General features: G+C 37.4%; 1 protein-coding gene across 6 annotated transcripts in view; it reads left to right on the top strand.

Moving 5' to 3' along the window:
• The window catches only part of Atp9b (ATPase phospholipid transporting 9B (putative)), a 234,565-nt gene that overhangs the window by 14,169 nt on the left and 198,731 nt on the right, over positions 1-21,665 (top strand). For 5 of the 6 annotated variants that reach the window (XM_074069605.1, XM_020163739.2, XM_020163736.2 and 2 more), the window contains 3 exons: positions 1,309-1,482; positions 9,701-9,851; positions 15,246-15,359. In XM_074069605.1, coding sequence (XP_073925706.1) covers positions 1,309-1,482; positions 9,701-9,851; positions 15,246-15,359 — 439 coding nt within the window. The remainder of the gene's footprint in view (positions 1-1,308; positions 1,483-9,700; positions 9,852-15,245; positions 15,360-21,665) is intronic. The other variant, XM_074069608.1, reaches the window with a different exon arrangement.

Genomic DNA, 21,665 nt, shown 5'->3' with positions numbered 1-21,665 from the left:
TCTAATTTTGTTGTAGAGAGAGTATCTAAAACTTTCTTTAGTGTTCTTTTAGGACAATTATTGATAACAAATTCTTAGTTTTTCTTTATCTGGAGTATCTTTGTTTTATTTCATATAGTATTCTGGGTTGACAGTTCTTTTTTTTTCCCCCCAGCACTTTAAACCTGTAGTTTCATCGTCCTTGGGCTCTCTTTATCTCCAAGAGAAGTATAGGCGTTTGAATGGATGTTCCTCTGTGTATAACTGGCTGTGTTGGTTTGGAATACTTCCTTACATGTCACCATTTTGTCATCTTTTTGATGGTTCTGGCTCCTTCTTGTTTGTCTTTTCTCTGTTGGTTCTGGCTGGTTCTGTTTGTCTTTTGTGTGGATTTTGGAGGGTGCAAGGACAGGATTCAGCCTAAGTGACTACTGTTGCCCCATACAGTCCAGATGTCTGCTTTCTCGTTTTTCAAATTGAGATGATACAGCCCACAAAGGCTGGATATAAAATTAAATGATAACAGTTTTTGAACCACCATATAGTTTCCGGTAGATTGATTACTCTTGAAAAGATAAGTTTTTATTTTTTAAATATGGATTATGTTTTTGATTGAGGAAAGATAAAGAGACAGTGTCATGGTAGGCTGCTGTTCTTGGGGTTGCAAGAGGACTGTTGAGCTCCAGCAGAAATGGTGGTTATTGAGATTGTTTTTCACTGAATAGAGTTTTAGTAAAGGGAATAACAGGGAGAATAAACAGGACATAGCATCATTCTCTCTGTTTGTCAATATGTCAGCTCTTGATAATCAACCCAGGATGGTGTACAGACAACTTGTTTTGTCAAAAGTCACTTCTAAAACTCTGGTGACTGTAAAGTTGCGTAACAGAATGTTTAGGCATTACTTGGAGGTATAAATTTTTGACTAATGGTACTATTTCAGATTTTTGTTTTTGTCTTACCAAATTGAATGCATGGAGTGATTGTTGGGCAGCCTTGGTTATGCTGTCACTGACCGTATACACCAGAGGCTGCTCTGAAATTGTGTTTATAGCACAAGTATTGTAGGCTTCTTCAGCTAACACAGGCTTGTTTGCACAACCTTTTTCTTACCTGTTTACCTTAGCTAATTGATTTTTTTTTTTTGCAAAGGAAGGTAATACTACTATGCAGTATTATTTATAATGATTTGCCTCAGCTGAAAGTAACTTACTTTGAAAAAAGAAAAATGGGTAATTAGTAACATTAGACAGGTACTATTAGCCTAGATGAAACAGTACTGTAGCAAAGACTGCTTAGCTTGGTTCAGCTCTCTGTTCTCACTTTTAGGTACCAGCTGGAGGATGAGTCTGCCCATTTGGATGAAATGCCACTAATGATGTCTGAAGAAGGCTTTGAGAATGATGAAAGTGATTACCACACATTACCACGAGCTAGGATAACACGAAAAAAAAGAGGACTGGAGTGGTTTGTCTGTGGTGGATGGAAGTTCCTCTGTACCAGGTTTGTCATCCATTGCTACTTGATTACTGCATGCAGGAAGGGTATTTATAAGCTTAGTTCCTATGTTTATTAGATGCATCAATATAAGTTGATATGAAAACTAAAGGAAACACTCTGTCACCATGGAGAGTGTTAATAACATTATTAAATCAGACAATGCTGATCTGAAAGGAAGGGGAAGTCAAATTCATTATCTTATGAGACGTTTTAGTGTTAAAAGCTGGGAAAAATTAGTGATTTTGTTATTAATGTCTGGTAGAACTATTCCTGATCACTGTATCAATATTTACAAATGGTGTTCTTTTCTAATCCAAAACGGTAGACATGGACCTATAAAATATAATTTAGTAGTCAGGTGCCAGTGCCTCACGCCTGTAATCCTTGCTACTTAGGAGGCAGAGATCAGGAGAATTGTGGTTTGAGGCCAGCCCTGGCAAATAGTTCACAAGACCCCCATCTCAGAAAAATCCATCACAAAAAAGAGCTGGTAGGGTGGATCAAGGTGTAGGCCATGAGTTCAAACCCCAGAACCACACACACACACGCACACGCACAGGCATACACACTCTCTCACTCTCTCTCTAGTGAGAGAGGTAGAGACAGATGTATAGATATGTAAGTAATTTAGTTACCCTGTAATTGTATTATTTAGCTGTAATGTTTTAACTTAGAATAAGATTCTTCTGTTAGTTTAACCAAGATATCAAGATTAAGAACTCCTCATATTTCAAACCGGTTTCCTGGTCCTGAGATAAACTGGTGTGATTTGCCTTTGACTAGAGCTTTAGGTAGAAGCATGTAAGTCTCAGGCATCATGCTTTTGGGTCATCAACCCCTTCTCCCCAGGCAGGTAGAGATTACCACTGAGTGTTGCCCAGTTGTCATTCAAGGCTTACAGTCAATGTTTGTGTTGTCCTTATGATTTTATATCCTCTGTCCATAAAAGGAAGGCAAATACTTGTGGAAAAATACCTTGATCATCATCTTTTTCATTCTCTCTGTGGAAATTTGCACAAAGGTGTCACTGTAACTGATTTGATTTCTGGGTTAGCTCATGAGCTGGTGTTTGAACTATTCTGTGCAGTGGGAGGCATTTGGTAGAATTCCTCAGAAGTGGCATCTCAGAAAGGGGGTGAGGCTGAGCAATTTCAGGTCCATCATGCCTTGTTTAGCTTCAATCACAGTATAGCTATCCTCATCCTCTTTGTACATTGTAAGTTTCCATGTGAAGAAAGAATTTTATGCCCTACCAATTCTTTAAAAATTGCTTAATGATAAGTATCTATGGCTTATTGAAAAGTTTTTCTAGGTGAAATACCCAATATTCCAATAAACCTGGAGTGTTCTTTGTGGCCATACATTTACTTATAGCATTAATTTCTTTAACAGATCTAGGACCGAAGGTTTTTTTGCTGTGTTTTTCCTGTGTTCATTTTAATGATTTGTGCTTTTCAAGGGACTTACTTATCTTTAAATTTACGTTGGCGCGAAGTTATTTGTAATGTCTTCCTTTGATCTGTCTAATGTATGAGATCACTTCTTAAAAGGGATACCACCTTTAAAAAATCCTGGCAGCAGTAATTTTCACCTCTCTTTGTAAAAGTTAACGTTGAGCGTACCAGTTTTATTCTTCGCAGAGTCATAGTTCTGGCACTGTCCTTTCTCTTGTCTGTTTTTTTTTTCTTACTTTTAAATATTTGTTTTGAAATAAACTTACAGAAAGGTATGAGGATATTTTATAGACTCCCAAGTGCCTTTCCTCCAAGTCTCCCATGTTTAAACATTTTGTCACATTTGTTTTATTCTGTGTTTATTCTGTGTACTGTTGTTTTTCTCTGTCATATCATTTACATCTTTGCTCTTCAGTATTCTTAAAAAGACATTTTCTTATGTAATTACAATCCAGTTATCAAATTCATGCAATTTAATATTGATACAATACTTTGTATATACTTGCAGTTTGTATTCAGTGCTGTGTGATTTCCCAATACTGCCCTCTGTGGTCTGTTTCTTCTAGGTGTGGTGGTCATGTGTTGCATGTAGGAGACATGCCTGTTTAGTCTCCTTTATTATCAACTAGTTGTTTAGTGTTTATCTTCATCCCTTGAAATTTCTGAACAATACAGGCAAGTTATTTTATAGAATATTTCAAATCTTGTTTTTTTCTGGTGTGTTTTCATCATTAGGTTCAGGCTAAGCATTCTTTGAAGAATGCTGTATGGGTGATGCATTGCTCTACTCCAAACTTCTTCTGAAGCTGTCTCCCCTCTCTCAGCCTTCATAGCATTGAAGAGAAATAGGGCTTCACTTATGTTGTGGCTGGTTTGATCTTCTCTCAGACAGTTAAAACTTTCTCCATGTCAGCAGTAGGCTGCTTTCACTATCTTACCATTCATGTGTGCATTGGAGTAACACTGTTAATTTCCTTCACGAACTTTTCATTTTCATTTACAACTTAGTTGCCTGCAATTTTTAAAGATGTCCCTCATCTAATCTTATTTCTAGATTTTTTTGTTTTTGTTTTTTAAGAAATCTGTCTTGTGTTAAAAATAAAACAAAGTAAAGCATTGGCAAGATGACTGGTCTAATGTCATCAGTAGTCCTTTCTGATCAGGAGATGGGAATTTGAAAGTCCTTATCACTTTGCATTTTACTCGTAGTGTGCTCCTTTTCTTATGGAAAATCTCAAGAATATATTTGAAAATACAGATATTAGCAGCACACCCAGATTTGAAAAAGCTCAATAAAATATGCTCTATGTGTTTTCAAAGTAACTATCTTAATAAATCATGATCCTGTGGGAAAAGCTAGCTAAACTATCTTAGCCACTCTATTCAGTTGACAGGGCATTAATGAGTGTCCTGTTGCCATGTAGGATAGGGAGTAACCTGAGATATCCTCACACTCTCCTTGTACAGTAGTGTCTGCCACACAGAGAGATTGTTATGGAAATTAGAAACTGTACCTTAGCCAGATTGTACACTTAGCAACTAGCTTGTTCATTTTTCTTCATTGCTTATTAATTTTTAGTTTTGAATATTTATTTCCTAAATGCCACGCATTGTAAAATTGTTATTAGATGATGGTTCTAAGGGAAGACATTTAAATTAGTTTAATTGTAGAAAGAAAATGTTAGTGAATATTTAAAGTATTTGGTAACAAATATTAATGAGTTGTAAACACTCAATTTATTTCTATTTGTAGATCCTGTGAGTAGATAAGGCTTATTTTTAAGTTACTACTCTTAACTTCAGGCACTGAGTGAGCTCTAATTTCTTCATGATTTAGGACCTACTTTCTCATTTTTATCGTTTGGTAAATATTCCAGCTTGGATATTTTGAAAAACTTTTTTGCAGTCTTTTAAAATGTTAAATTACTTTCATGTGAATGGATATGACTTCCTGTAAGTTTGTCGTGAGGTGCATTGATATTTGTAGTTTTCTGAAGTGGGTTGATGGCCTTTCTCACGAGATTTACATTTCACTTGTTATCAAAAATCACTTTGTCCCTAGGAAAGTGGAGCCAGCAGTGGCATTTCCATATGAAGGGAGGGGGTAGGGGATATCAAATGCTGGGATTATTCTTGGTTCTAAATGATCTCTGTACTTTCAATTAATCGGGATAACATTTGGGGTGCAGAAGCATGGGAAATGCTCATCTTTTAAGAAGACATGAGTGCTGTGTTGTTTTTGTCTTGATAACCAAAGTTACCTCTTACTAGATAAAATAATTGTCTAATTTTGGAGGTATGAGGGGAAGAAGCCTATCTATATTTGGGGAGTTACTTAATTATGACTAAAATCTTAGAAGATAGAATCTTGGTATGTATAAATGTCTTATTTAATATGGGAGTACTACTTTGATTGTAGAGGTTTTAGTGAAAAGATAATCCTAAAACATTTTAGAAAAAGTGTAATTTGTGCTTTGTTGTGTTTACTTAGTATTGAACTTCACAATGTATGCAATGTACATATAAGTGGGAAAGTGTTTTTCTGGATAATCCACAGTTTAGAAAGTACTTAGCATACATAGAAATGTTACTAAATAAAACTCAAGGCTTGTTTCCAAGGACTTCTCTTTGGTTCTCTCTGTTGTTTTTCAGTATTTTCTAATATTTTGCTTACGTTACTTTGCCCTCAAAAAATTCCCTGTAATTTAATTTTCCTCCTTAGCTCTATAATAAGGCTCACATACACTTCTTTTATTACAATACTTTTTTAAGCTTTGGAGTGTTTATACCCTTTTTCTTTTTTTTCTTGCTGTGCTGGGGATTGAGCTGAAGGCCTTATATGTTGTTCCCAAACCCTCTGTCACTGAGCTATGTCCCTCTCCCTTGTGCCTTTACTGTTAGCCATGGAGTCACTTGTGTCCCCTCTGATAGCATGCTTACTGCATTGTCCAGTGGCAATTCTTGGAGAACCCCAGGCTCTTCAAACCTCAGCAAATGCATTCATTAGTTCTGTGAAGTAGCATGTGACTTGACATTGGTTCCCCCACCACTACTTGGTTCTGTTTATACATGATAGGATAATTAATAACACCGATTATTCATTAATAGGTGTTACAAACAGTGACAAAGTGGCATAAATAGTGGTGTAATTCTAACTGGAAGTCTCGGAATCTTAGATTTATCTATACAGGGTTAGAGAGAAGAAAGGAATGAAATGGTGAATATATGTGTTTTTATTTTTATTACTGTATTCTTTTTGGGGGGTTTGTACTCAGGGCCTTTTACTTGCTAGGTAGGTGCTCCACCAGTTGAGTCATGTCCCCAGCCCTTTTTGGCTGTAGTTATTTTTTAGATAGGGTCTTGTGTTTTTTCTACCCTGCACTGTAGTCCTTCTGTCTATGCCTCCAGCTTAGCTGGGACCACAGGTGTGTGCCACCATGCTCAGCTTTTGGTTGAGATGGAGTCTTACTGTTTGCCTGGACTGGCCTTGAATCACAATCCTCCTTTTCTCCCCCTGCTAAGTAGCTGGGATTATAGGCATGTGCCACTATGCCAGGCCTAAATATGTGTATTTTAAGCATTGGTACTTAGTGTTTATGTAGTGAGACTAATGCCAGCAAGGCTGGTTCTGTAGTTGCTGACAGACGTGCCCATGTGAGGGTTTTTGTTTCAGCTGTGTGTACAGTGCTTGTGTGATGTAGTGGTTTTGCATGTTCAGTGTCTGTCTGTAGAATATTTTGATGTCAGATACAGGAATTTAATAATCTTTATATGCATTTTTCACATACCTAGCTTTGGGTATCCTCACCTTTGTCTTGGATCCGTCTGACTTTTGCTCATTTATGTAGCAGGTTAGATAACTATGTGCTGCAGAATGGAATCTTTTGTCTGAACACATCCCTAAGGAATTGTGGCTGCATTTGAAATGCTGAAGAGAAGTGTGCATGTGTGTGGTTCACGGCACCTGCTTGCTATGTGGTTTACATGTCCCAGCATTCACTGTCATGATTGGAATGTCCAATGGAACCACTAAGCTGAGGTGGCCATTGAGCCCTCGAAATGTGGCTAGTGTATCTGAGGTGGCCATTGAAATGTGGCTAGTGTAGTGTAGTGTAGCTTCTCAGTTTTAACTCAAGTTAAAATGGCCACAGGATTCTGTATTGGACAGTGCAGGTCTGGGTCTCTTTGTGCCAGTTAAGGTTCAAGATGGTAGTTGTGCATGGGATGTTGGGAAGCAGCAAGTAATGGCAGAGCTTCTGGAAGGCCTGGTGTTGAGGTACTTCAAAGAAGAGAAAACAGAGACTTTGACTGTGCTTCCCAAGGATCAGTTGCTCCAGTTGTCTCCAAAAACATGACTTTAAAGTCCATGTTTTTTTCCATGGAGTTTTGTTGCCTTGTCATTAATTGCTCATTTATTTTCATCGTCTGTTGGATGGCTACTGTGTCTTGGACTTGGCTAAGTAAAGACAGTCTGCAAACACAGTGAAGCATTGGCCTCTGACTAGTATTTACAGAGTCAGATGAATATCATATTGATGTGGGGGCTGAGATCCAGGCTCTGTCTTCAGCTCTGCCAGGTGTTTCATCTTGGAAAAGTCACTTACCTTGCTGGCCTCCAGCTTTCTCTGTAAAATGTGGGAATTTGGCATCTAAAGAGTGAAGTTGCATCTATAATTTAAGGAGGAATCCCCTCACAGCTTGTGTAACATAACCATAGGATTTTTCTAACAGTAGGAACCCATGTTGTAGCATGATAAAAGATTGGTGATTTGGAGCTGCTATTGGGAAGACCTAGGGAGGAAGTGCTTTTCAGCACTCAACCCTGGGGTTGTGAATTCAGGCTGGAGGAGACCATTGAGCAGTTAGAGTCTGCCTGGGGACAGAAAGGTGGGCTGGGGCAGGAGGGGAAAAGCCCTTGTTAGTGAATTGGGGCTTCAAGGTGAAAACAACAGTATGGGGGGCAATAATCATTTGAAGCTTATTGTGTGTACTTGAAGCCTTATTTTTTGTTTCATTCAAGCATAAACAATATCAAATATTGCCAAAATTTTATTGAAATCAACTGGACCCATCTCTTTTTCTCCTCCACTAAAAATGGTAATGGTGAAAATTCTTATTTTTACAGTCTTGAATCACTTTAATAATACCCTGTTTTATGACTGTTGGAGGTTTGGAGGTCTGCTGTCAAAGCGGAGATGTTTGGATTTGTTGTTTAAAAAGTGGTGGATAGTGCAATGAGATTTGTTAGGTCTGTCTTTGTTCCCATTGAAGCTAGGAGCAACGGATAGTTGGGGGAGAGAAGAGGGTGTGGTGGGGCCGACCCACTTGACTGTGGCTCGGCATGACTTCAGCCCTGTTGCAGGAAAGCTCAAGGTAACAGAGCGGACAGTCCTGCAGGAATGTTATGTGCCCACACTGAGAGTGACAGGTTCCCAAAGAGCCACCCTCTATCCATCCAGAGGGAAGATCTGAACAAAGCCAAAAATTGTTGAATATTCAGTAGGGATGGTACTGATTTCACTTCATGCACATACACATGTTTCTCATGGAATGCTAGCTGCGTGGAGCATTTATAAAGTAATGTGTATTGAGTTTTTACTGTTTGTGAAGTGTTTTCAGAAGAATGGTGTTGGTGACATTGGAGCAGAGGGATAGTACCAGTGTGGAAACACACATTGATCCTGAGATATAAGTCCCTGTATATGCCAACTTTGTTGTGTAATCATGCCCTTACATTGTCATTTTCATACAAAATTTGACATTAACTTTTAAAAGTCACTGAAGTGAAGGTAAGAATTTTACACAGCTGGCCTGTGCTTCTACCCTTCTTAATAAGCCATTCTGAGTCTTCATATACATTTTGAAATTTGAGTTAATCCATCAATTTAATACTGTAGTTTAAACTCATAATTGTTTTGTGCTTAGTGTAGAGATGAATTGGATACCTTTTTGTCATTTTGAGTTTTATTTATTTGTTTTTTTTGTCAATATTGGAGTTGGCACTCAGGGCCTCACCCTTACTAGGCAAGCACTCTACTACTTGAGAACTTCCCCAGCCCTTTTAGAAAAGTTACTCCATTATCTCTCCTACTAGACAATGGTTGGGATGTCTAGGAGGGAAAGAGTTCATGCTGCTGGAACCTTGGCTCTGTTGGAACAAGGTAACTTTAGAATGACAATGTGTAATTGCATGGATGAAGATAGCTATGAGGAAATGCAACCAAGCTTTTATCATTAGACTGTCACATTATGCAATTGGTATCCTTTGTAAATATTGAATTGAGTCATAATTTTTTTGGTTAATGTTACTGGAAAAGTCATTTTTTAAGAATGGGAAAGAATGATTATTTCAGAGAAGGGAAAGAGAGACACACCCTGGATTAACTGATATCTTACGATCTTTATCAAAGAATCACTGACTGGTATATTTAGAACCCGCAGCTATTTATTTCTCAACATAAAGAGCACTGACTGCTGCAGAATATTAATGGTTTTATTTTACCAATAAGAGTATCAAACAGGGATGTTAATTCTCTGGGGTTCTTGAAGCCATTGCACATTTAAACAAGACTCTTTCACTAATTTATTGTTACATTTAAATCTGTATAGCCAACCTATCTTAAGAAAAACATCACAGATTAGAATTAGATGGGCTATTAGTGTCTAATAAATACCAAAACAATCAGTACTGGCTCTAAATGTATAGAATTAGTTTAAACTTTTTGTTCTTTAGAACATATACGACATGCATCTTTTGTTTTATGCAGTTGCTGTGATTGGCTGATAAATATTTGTCAAAGAAAGAAAGAACTGAAAGCTCGCACAGTATGGCTTGGCTGTCCTGAGAAGTGTGAAGAAAAACATCCCAGGAATGCTATAAAAAATCAAAAATACAATGTATTTACCTTTATACCTGGGGTAAGACTATTGTGTTCTTAAGAATAGTTATATGTTAGATCCTCCTAGCTTCTTTTGTTTTGTGAAGACACCTGTGGTGACTGTGGTATGGTTTGGTTAGTTCTGTGTCCATCTTCCTGATTTGCACGTTCCTGTTTCAAATGAGTGCTAAATAATTCATTTCCTTTGTGTGTGTGTTCTATTGGTGTTTCAACTCAGAGCCTTGTGCTGGCTAGACAAGTGTTCTACCTCTTGAGCGATGTATCGGGCCCTTTTTGCTTTAGGTTAATTTTCAGATGGGTCCAGCACTTTTTTGGGGGGTAAGGCAAGGGAGTTGCAATCTTCCTAAGGTGCATACCACCTTGTCCAGTTTGTTTTGTTGAGGTGAAGGGTGTCTCACTCCTCAAACCACATCCTCCTGATCTCCCCCTCCTAAGTAGAAGAGAATGTATAATTCAGTTATTGCCTTCAGTTCTTGATAACTTTCATTTTATATTGTAGAAATGTAAATCACATGTATAAAAATAACAAAGAAAAACTAAATGAAGAGATCAAAAGTAAGCCATAAATTTTGGGGGCTAGGAATTTGAAAGTAAAAGTGTGATGTAACATTTAAAGCTTGTGAGGAGTTTCACAGTAAAATTTTTTTATACAAAGATGACACTAATAAAATATTTATACATATATAGATGTGTTTCCTATTTGACATTATAAATTATAGGCCTTATTATATTGTTGTCATTAGTTGTCTTTAATAAAGTATCATGCTAAATTTAAATGTTATTTCTTTTTTGTTAGTGGTATTTCTGAATTAAATTATAAAACTGAGTTTATATGAGATTAGAATAGTGAAATAGTTTTTTGTTTTTCATATACATTTCCTATTTTAATAGATTTATTTATCTTTCTGAAGCAAAGGAAGCTGGTCTGATTATGGATATTTTTATTTATAAGATTTTGTTTTCTTTCTAAAACTTGATCTGTTGAGGAAGAGTTCAGCCATCTTATATCTGATTATATTTCTGTATCAAAACTTTTGGCACCTTCTAACTATTATTGGCTCTTTGGTTTAGTAAGAAAAGCTCTTGATTGTAAAAGTGAGAGCACACAAGGGAGATATGAAGATAGTTAAGACACCTAAAAAATTAGTTAGCATTTGTTGCCCTCAACGCAGAAAAACTAAAGCAGATACCTTAAAAGCAACTGAGGCCAATAGGAGAAGGGGACCAGGAACTGGAGAAAAGGTTAGATCAAGAAGAATTAACCTAGAAGGTAACACTCACGCACAGGAAATCAATGTGAGTCAACTCTCTGTATAGCTATCCTTATCTCAACTAGCAGAAACCCTTGATCCTTCCTATTATTGCTTATACTCACTCTTCGACAAAATTAGAGATAAGGGCAAAATAGTTTCTGCCAGGTATCGAGGGGGTGGGGAAAAGAGGGAGGGAGTGGGGTGGGTGGTAGGGAGGGGGTGGGGGCAGGGGGGAGAAATGACCCAAGCATTGTATGCACATATGAATAAGAAAAAAATAAAAAAGCTTCTAGACACCATCAATAGCTATAGCAAGGTAGCAGGATATAAAATCAACGTAGAAAAATCATTAGCATTTCTATACACTAACAATGAGCAAACTGAGAAAGAATATATGAAAACAATTCCATTTACAATAGCCTCAAAAAAAAAATCAAATACCTAGGTGTAAACCTAACAAAGGATGTGAAAGACCTCTACAAGGAAAACTATAAACTCCTGAAGAAAGAGATTGAGGAAGACTATAGAAAGTGGAGAGATCTCCCATGCTCATGGATTGGTAGAATCAACATAGTAAAAATGTCGATACTCCCCAAAGTAATCTACATGTTTAATGCAATTCCCATCAAAATTCCAATGACATTCATTAAAGAGATTGAAAAATCTACTGTTAAATTTATATGGAAACACAAGAGGCCACGAATAGCCAAGGCAATACTCAGTCAAAAGAACAATGCAGGAGGTATCACAATACCTGACTTCAAACTATATTACAAAGCGATAACAATAAAAACAGCATGGTACTGGCACAAAAACAGACATGAAGACCAGTGGAACAGAATAAAGGACCCAGATATGAAGCCACATAACTATACCCAATTTGTCTTTGACAAAGGCACTAAAAATATACGATGGAGAAAAGACAACCTCTTCAACAAAAACTGCTGGGAAAACTGGTTAGCAGTCTGCAAAAAACTGAAACTAGATCCATGTATATCACCCTATACCAATATTAACTCAAAGTGGATCAAGGATCTTAATATCAGACCCCAAACTCTAAAGTTGATACAGGAAAGAGTAGGAAATACTCTGGAATTAGTAGGTATAGGTAAGAACTTTCCCAACGAAACCCCAGCAGCACAGCAACTAAGAGATAGCATAGATAAATGGGACTTCATAAAACTAAAAAACTTCTGCTCATCAGAAGAAATGGTCTCTAAACTGAAGAGAACACCCACAGAGTGGGAGAAAATATTTGCCAGCTACACATCAGACAAAGGACTGATAACCAGAATATACAGGGAACTTAAAAAACTAAATTCTCCCAAAATTAATGAACCAATAAAGAAATGGGCAAGTGAATTAGACAGAACTTTCTCAAAAGAAGAAATTCAAATGGCCAAAAACACATGAAAAAATGCTCACCATCTCTAGCAATAAAGGAAATGCAAATTAAAACCACACTAAGATTCCACCTCACCCCTGTTAGAATAGCCATCATTAGCAACACTGCCAACAACAGGTGTTGGCGAGGGTGCGGGGAAAAAGGAACCCTCTTACACTCCTGGTGGGAATGTAAACTAGTACAACCACTCTGGAAAAAAATTTGGAGGCTACTTAAAAAGCTAAACATTGATCTATCATATGATCCAGCAATCCCACTCTTGGGGATATACCCCAAAGACTGTGACACAGGTTACTCCAGAGGCACCTGCACACCCATGTTTATTGCGGCACTATTCACAATAGCCAAGTTATGGAAACAGCCAAGATGCCCCAGCACTGACGAATGGATTAAAAAAATGTGGTATCTATACACAATGGAATTTTCTGCAGCCATGAAGAAGAACGAAATGTTATCATTCGCTGGTAAATGGATGGAATTGGAGAACATCATTCTGAGTGAGGTTAGCCTGGCCCAAAAGACCAAAAATCGTATGTTCTCCCTCATATGTGGACATCAGATCAAGGGCAAACACAACAAGGGATTGGACTTTGATCACAAGATAAAAGCGAGAGCACACAAGGGAGATATGAGGATGGGTAAGATGACCCAAACATTGTATGCACGTATGAATAAAATAAATAAAAAAATAAAAGAAAAGCTCTTGATTATATGGAATGATGGCTGCTTTATCTTGTGTGTTTAGATTTAAATAATCATGCTGACTTTGTGTTGCACATTGACTATATCCCTCCCTGCCCAGTCTCCTGGTTGGCGAATGTTTGATGTCTATGTGTTTCTTCATTAAGACACACAAATATAATAACTCCACAATCAAACAAGTGATCTTTTGTTAGGACAAAAAAATGTAAGCTGTCTTTCAGGCAGATTAATATTTTCATCTTTATCAAATGAAGCCACTGTTTTTTCCTTAGGTTTGCATGATTAAATGCTCACATTTGCCAAGTAGCATACATTCCTTAGAGGTCACCAAGTTCATTCAGTGAGTGTTGATTACAGAGGCTTAGGGCCAGTGTAGTACAGCTTAGTTTTGATCAGTATAAATTCACACAGCCTGCTGAGGCATCCTGAGAACACCTGTTGATGTGTCTACACAGTAGTTACAGGGTACTTCATTTTTTCTTAGCATGTCTCTGAAATTAGTCTTTTCATCTAAAATGTAGTATTTTAGAAACATTTGGTAATTACATGGTAGGAATTCTGTGCCATTTTTAGCATGAATGGCAATTTCAGAATTGCTAATAGATATAATTTATGCTAACTGAGATTTTAAAGAAATTGCTGAGGAGAAAGCTTTCCTCTTTCCTGCTGAGAGTGATTTATGAAATAATTCAAAACATTTTTAGAGAGCAGTTGAATGTAAATGTATTGCCAGTATAACTGAGTTTTTAGTCACACAAATAACTGTATGATGTGCAAATGACTTCATCACGTACAAACTGTGGTTCCAGCTCTTTAAACCAATGGTAAGAACTTAACCCATCACTCTGCTCTTTTTGAAATTGCCATGCCTTCCTCCTTGCACAAGAAGTGGCAGTCAGGGAGATTTTGATTGGCAAGTTGGATGTATGCAAGTTTAAAATTAGAGTGTGCCATTTGAACTATTCTTTTCTGTTGGTGGGTCTGGGGTTTGAACTCAGGACCTCACCCTTGCAAAGCAGGCACTCTACCATTGAGCCATGCCTCCAGCCCATTTTGCTCTGGTTATTTTAGAAGTGGGGGGGGGGTCTCCCAAACTATTTGCCTGGGCTGGTAGCAATTCTACTGATCTCAGCCTCCAAAGTAGCTAGGATTATAGGTGTGAGCCATTGATGCCTAGCTCCAGTTTCGTCTTAGTCATAATTATAGTGTGCTATTTGAATTGTTGCTATTTTAATTATTCTTTCTTAAAGATGACTCCATTTGGGGCAGGGGTGTAGCTCGGTGGTACAGCACTTGCCTAGCATGCGTGAGGCCCTGGGTTCGATCCCAGCACCAAAAAAGAAAAGACAAAAAAAAAAAAAAAAGATGACTCCATTTGAATTACAGTATTGGTATTTCTAAAATTTTATTGAATGATGAAACTTATTTCATACTTCAGAGTAGTGTTAAGTATCAACTACCAAAAGACTGTGGACTAGAAGCTGCTTTTCTTCCTGAAAACTGAGCTGTTATTTACATATTTCTGTGTTAATCGTTTTGTCTTAAGAGAGACATATATAGTTGGCTATCATGCAGTCATGCCTGTTTTTGCTTGTTTATTCAGTCTTTGTGAAGCTCAGATGTCCATACCATGCTATTTTATTTATTTTTACCATTTCATAAATTGAAGGTTAATTTGACTTTTCCTTTGTAAGAGTTCTTGAGTTGGTATCCAGACATACATTTGTATACTTCCTGACTTGCTGAAATTTGAAAGTCTTTGTTATCATTGGCTTTCATGTGCACATGAAGGTTTTAGATGAATGTGAAAAGCCAAAAAACTGCCTTTTTTTCCAGTTTGTTTTAAATATAACTTGGGAGGTGATCCTAGCTTTCTGTGTATGTGAGGAAGCTTTGGATAGCCAGTGTCAAATTAATACATTTACTGTGCATTAGTTAAATCTCACTGTTTGATGAAAATGTGGTTATATATTGTGCTGATCTAATAATGTAATTGAGGTATTAAAATCTCCCTTTAAAGGACTGTGTTAATTTTTTTTCTTTTCCTTTTTAGGTTTTGTATGAGCAATTCAAGTTTTTCTTGAATCTCTATTTTCTGGTAGTATCCTGCTCACAGTTTGTACCAGCATTGAAGATAGGCTACCTCTACACCTACTGGGCTCCTCTGGTAAAAGAAAAGATTTTTAAAATTAAGCTAAATTACTAAATATTTACCATATAATGTTAAGAGTAGAGATAATTAAAAGATAAATTGACCAGATTTTAAAAAGATGATTCTGCTGCCTGTTACTGAACTTTGTTAAGAGGGCACTCAGTCCTGTGATTTAATCCCTTTCAGGAGGTGTATTGATAGTACACTACCTGCAGAGCTGCTGGATTCTGTCAGTCCTTTCATTTCCCCTCACTTGGAGAAGTTATGAAGTGTCCTGGCTGGGACTTTCTTTTTTTTAATTGCTGTGCTGGGTGGGAATACATTGTGGCATTTACAGGAAGTTTTACAATATACCAAATATATCATAGTTGAATTCACCACCTCCACCATTCTCCTTTATCCCCCTTCCCCCTATTCCTGGAATAGTTTCAACAGGTCTTATTTTTCTATTTACATAAATTCGTACCCAGCATTTGCATCGTATTCATCCTCTCACACCCTTTATCCACCTCCTCCCTCCTTCCACTGGTGCAAACACCTCCAGGCAGGACCTGTTCTGTCCTCCTGTTTTCCGATTTTGCACAAGGAAAAAAAATTACATTTTTCTTTTTTAAAGTAGCTACACGGGAGTTTTCTTGTGACATTTTCCATGTCTGTATGTATTATAACCTGAATTGGTTCATTTCTTCTATTTTTCTTCTTTCTGTCTTAGTCCCCTTCTGGCGAGTTCAACAGATTTAAAAATTCTATATTCATTCTTTGTATATATGGAGAGTATATCAACTATATTCACCTTCTTGATTTCCTTCTTTTACCCTCCCCCTCTTGTATGTGACCTCCTTTTAGCATGACCTGTTTTTTGTAATACTGCTGTATCTGTTTTAGGTCTGTATTCCACATGTGAGAGAAAACATGCGGCTTTTGGTCTTCTGAGCCTGGCTAACTTCACTTAAGATGATGTGTTCCAGTTCTAGCCATGCACTGCAAACAACCTAATTTCATTCTTGTTTGTGGCTGCATAAAATTCCATTATATATAAATACCACATTTTCTTAATCCATTCATCAGTAGTGGGTCATCTTAGCTATTTCCATAGCTTAGCTATTGTGAATGTTGCTGCAGTAAACATGGGTATGCAGGTGCCTTTATGGTAACCTGACTTAGATTCCTTTGGGTATATCCCTAGGAATGGCATTGCTGGATCATATGGCAATTCTATTTTTTGAGAAACCTCCATAGTGTTTTCCATAGTGGTTGTATTAATTTACATTCTGTCTGGGATCTTCTGCACCTGTCCTAAGGGTAGCAGGTCTGTCTGTCTGCCTGGCCTTATTCCCTCTTGTGCCCATGTGGCTGGGAATGATGCTGGGAGGCAGTGGGGAGTTGGCATTGATACTCAACTGACAGTGAAAGTTCTGAAGTATTTGACTGCAGTACAGACAATGTCTGGCTCATAGATCAGTGTAAAAGTTTTTTGAACAGCTGATGATATTTATCATCGAATGTCTTCATTTCAAACATACATTGTCATGACAGTTTCATTAATTTTCAGCTTGCATAGACAATAGAAAAATGTTCTGCTTTCTTTTTTGTTGTTCAGTTTTGAATAGATGAGCAGAGGAGTCTGGACAGACAACATAGCAGGTGAAGTAATTCCCTCTGTGGAAGAGGAATGCAGTGCTTAGGTGTACCATGTGTGACCTTCAGAGTTGGAGGTCTTGGTGGTCTACTCTTGAGTGAACTGTGCTGGCTTGTGTAGGCCTGTCCCCCAACTGGAGACTTGTCCTAGTGAAGCAGGAGAGCTGGAGAGGGTGGCAGAACTCTTGTTATAGGATAGGTCCACTGCTCACTCTTAGTTAGGTCATCTTGAGGTGCTCTTGGTGACTTTTCTGTTTACATAGACTTGATAGTAGGGTGGATCTGAGGAATGAAAATAACTTTAGGTGGAATATAAGTACAAAATTACTGGACAAATGAATACATTTTTCTAGTATTAAGTTAGTGAGGTTGAAAGAGACATTGGTGATGAGTATAGGTAAAAATGTGCTGCTCTGGCATTCATCCTTGTCAGTGTAAATGTATGTGCCACCCTTTGGGAGGGTTGTTTGCTAATCTCCCCTTCTCTCTCTCTCTCTCTCTCTTTCTCTCTCTCTCTCTCTCTCTCTCTCTCTCTCTCTCTCTCTATGTATATATAAAACTTTGAAAATGGGTTCAGCATTTTTATGATCTTATCACAAAATCAAAAACTATCCTTTTTTTAATTCATTTATTCATATGTTCATACACTGTTTGGTCCATTTCTACCCCCCTGTCCCCCCATCCTCCCCTCTTCCCCGCTTCCATTATTTTTGATGATGAAAATTATTTAAGTACTTCACTGTCTAACAATGGATTGTTTAAACTATGTTCTATCCTAAGCACATTTCAGAGTACTATGTAACTTTAAGAAGGTTTACAGAAAATATTTAATAGCATTAAAGATAGGTGTATCAAGTAAAATTTAGACTATGTATAGGATGAAATGCATAGTTCTTTTGGTCAGCTGATACTGAGTTCCTTTGTGTCCAGTACTATTCTTGGCAATGTTGATATAACAGTGAACAAGACAGACAAGATCTTGTTCTCACAGAATTTGAATTCTGAGGAAAAGACAATGCACAGACAGATTCATGATGCCAGGCAGGCAGCCATGGCAGCAAAGAAGAAAACCTAAAGCAGGGTACAGGATGGAGAAAGATGGAGGTGCTTTAGATGGGGTAGTCACGGAAAGCCTCTTGAATGGGTACCATTTGAATGACAAGACAGTCAGCTGCATATAGAACAGGGAACGAGTACTTTAGACAGAGGTAATAGTAGTTGTTAGGTTTGATATACTCCAGGGTGTGAGCAAGTTGTTTTGCTGGGTAGTGTGGCTGAGGGGACAGTGGTTGGAAAGGATGTCAGGAGTAAGGGGTCAGATCACCTCAGATTTTGCCCTGGATGAATTTGAAGTGGTGTTTGTGTATATATTGCATGTATTCCCATGAGAACATGCTAAAGAGTATACAGTAGAGTTGAAATACAGTTGTTCCAGCTAAATGACTGTGATAGTTAATTTTGTCATCTTGATTGGATTGAGAAGCACCTGGGAAGTTATTAAAGCACGTGTCTGTGAGGTCATGTCCAGAGGAGATTAGATCATGAGGGTTCTGACCTAAAGAATGCTTTAATCCATGAATGGATCCAAAATTTGGATAGACTATTGGGAGGTGTGGGAACTATGGAAGGCAGAGCCAGGTCGGAAGAAGTACACCTCTGAGGTTTGTCATTGGAGGATATCTATTTCCCTGGCCCCTTCTTGTATTCCCTTTCTCTGCTTTCTGGCCACCATGAGGTGAACTGCTCCCACCATAATGGACTGAAACCTCTGAAACTATCAACTAAAGTAAACCCTTTCTTGCTTGAGTTGTTTCCATCAGATATTTGGACATAGCGAGGCAAAAGTAAGTACTACAGTGGCCATGGAAAGGGATGTAGGTGACTGTTTCTCCCGCCCCCGTTCCATCCCGTTAGAAGTAAACTGTGTTATGAGATTGTGTTTTGTATATTTCACTGACTTTTGTCACTTACACATGCATCATTGAAACAGTAGGCACTGCTATCTTGCATGATTTGAAGGGTTTTTTGAAGCTTTTCATAAAATACTCTGTATTCTATTGCAACATGTTTTTTGGCTTAACATTGGTTATGAGATTGGTTCATGTTGATGTCTATCTACTTCATCTTCCACTTTGCTAGATTGTTCTGTTATCTGAATATATCATAAGGGAGTGATTTGGCCATTCTCTTGGGAAAGGAGACTTATAGATTGTTTCAAGTTTTTTGTTATTACAGCTTATGTTGTAATTGGTAACTTGATTATTCATAATTTCTTATGTACATGTGCACAATTTTCTATATGCTACATACTTCCTAGAAGTCTTATTTAAAATGTTTTTACCATTTTCTAATAAAGGGGAGTATAGCATAACAAATTCTAAAACAAAAAACTACCATATTTATGATTTTAATCTTTATTTCTTGCCTCTTTTTACAATTCATAGCTTTACACAGTTGCGTTTACCATTTAAGTATTGCATCTTGGATTAAAAGTTATTTTAACTTTGATAGTCTGAAAACATAAGTAAGAATCTAAAGCAAAGTATATTCACGTGTACTTTGCCTTTGCTTTTTGTCCTTATTATTAACTCTGATTTAACTGCTTTAAAATTTTTATTAACATATAACAGTTGTACAGGGGTATACATTGTGATATTTACATATGTGGTTACATTATGTTTTAATTAGATCACCCAGCTTTCCCTCTTCCCACATCCCCTCCTTCTTTGAGCAATTTCATCAGGTTTCATTCTTCTATTTTTATATATGAATACAAAATACGTCCAACATATTGACCCTCATTCACCCACCAGTCCCTGCCCCTGGAAAAGACCTTTAATTAGCTTTTAACCAAATAAATTCCCTTTGGCTAGGTTAAGAAGAATTTTTGTTTGATCTGTTCACAGAATTGATAATCTTAACCATACCTACAACGTCACACACACAATCCACCAAAACTACATTTGTGTACTTTCTCTTGTTTTCCTAAGAACACTCATTTCCAGTTCCAGTCACAAATTTAAGTCCTTTAGCTTGAATTTGCAGACACAGGTTTTCAACATGTAAGAATTAACTTTAATTGTACTTAGATAAGTACTTCAATAAGAAACTACTTCAATATTTATATAAGAGATACTGTTCTTGCTACAAAGAGAAGTGAAAAGCCCCCCTTTTCCCTTTGGGTACTGCTTAATGTGCCTTCTGATAGATGCGGATGAGTTCTCTTAATTTAAAGAGTATTATAATGTTAGAACTCAGATCCACCTTTTTTTTATTTTTCAGAAAGCATCCTTTTTTCTTTTTTTTTTTTTTTTTTGTACTGGGATTTGAACTTACGGCCTCAAGCTTGCCAGGAAGGCGCTCTCCCACCTGAGCCACCTCACCAACCCATGGTCTACTTTTTAAAACTTTTTGTTGTTGCTGTCCCTTGGTTTGGCAGTAGCTACAGTTGACTCCTTTTTCAGATAATAAGGAGGACTCTTGTTTTGGCAACAGTCTTAAAGAGTTGGTGAACATTAGCTCACCTTCAAATCCAAGAAGCAGACTTCAACCCAAACTCACCTCAGAAAAACATTTAAAACTTTGAAAATCCACAGACATTCACTATAGATATTTTTAAACTTACTAGTCCTAAAGAAACTTCTTTACAGGAAACTGAAAGAATGTATATTCTAAAATTCATATGGGTGTCTCTTCTTTAATCAGAGAAAATGTTCTTCAGCAGGGATTTTCTTCTTTTTTTCCTGTGCTGGGACTGATACCCAGGGTCTTGTGCATGCTGGGCGAGTGCTGTGTCACTGAGCTCCATTCCCAGCCTTTAGGGCTTTCTTCATAAACTCTTGCATTCTTGTTCTTTCTATTCAGTTTATTTTAACCTCGTGTCCAAATTGATCTATAGATCCGATTCAATCCTATCAAGGTCACACCTCCCTCTCTCCCTCCCTCCCTCTGCAGAAATTAATAAGCTGAGTCAAAAATTGCCATGAAAATGCAAGGGAGCCAGAGTAGCTTGTATGTCCTAGAAAAAGTTGATCAGAGTTGGGGGATTCATATTTTCCCATTTGAAATCTGTGATAATTAGACAGTGTGGTACTAATGTAAAGCTAGGTTTACAGAGTAGTAGAATACAATTGGAGGATCAAAAATAAACCTTTGCCTCTGTGACAAGTTGATTTTCAACAAGGATACCAAGGTAGTTTGATGGAGAAAGAATAGTCTTTTCAAGAAATGGTGTTGGAACAACTAGATATCCATAAGTGCAAGAATGAAGTTGGATTCCTACCTCACATTGAACATAAAAAGTAACTTAAAATGGGCCATAGACCAAAATGTAAGAGCTAAAACTATTAAGATTCCTAAAGGTAAACAGAGAGGCAGATCTTTGTGACCTTGGATACCAAAAGCCCAAGTACAAAGAAAAAATAGGTAAATTGAATTTTGTCAAAATTTAAAACATTAGCACATCAGAGGGCACCATTAAGAAAACAAAAAGAGCTGGGTGCCAGTGGCTTATACCTATAATTCTAGCTACTTGAGAGGCTGAGGTTAGGAGGATTGTGGTTCAAGGCCAGCCTGGTCAAATAGTTCCTGAGACCCCATCTCCAAAATAACCAAAGCAAAATGGATTGGGAGGTATGGCTCAAATGGTAGAGCCCGTGCTTTATAAGCTTGAAGCACCGAGTT

This window comes from Castor canadensis, chromosome 4 (assembly GCF_047511655.1).
Source record: "Castor canadensis chromosome 4, mCasCan1.hap1v2, whole genome shotgun sequence".
Lineage (NCBI taxonomy): Eukaryota > Metazoa > Chordata > Mammalia > Rodentia > Castoridae > Castor > Castor canadensis.
Note: the sequence above shows the minus strand (reverse complement) of the source record. Positions and strands in the feature narration are given on the sequence as shown.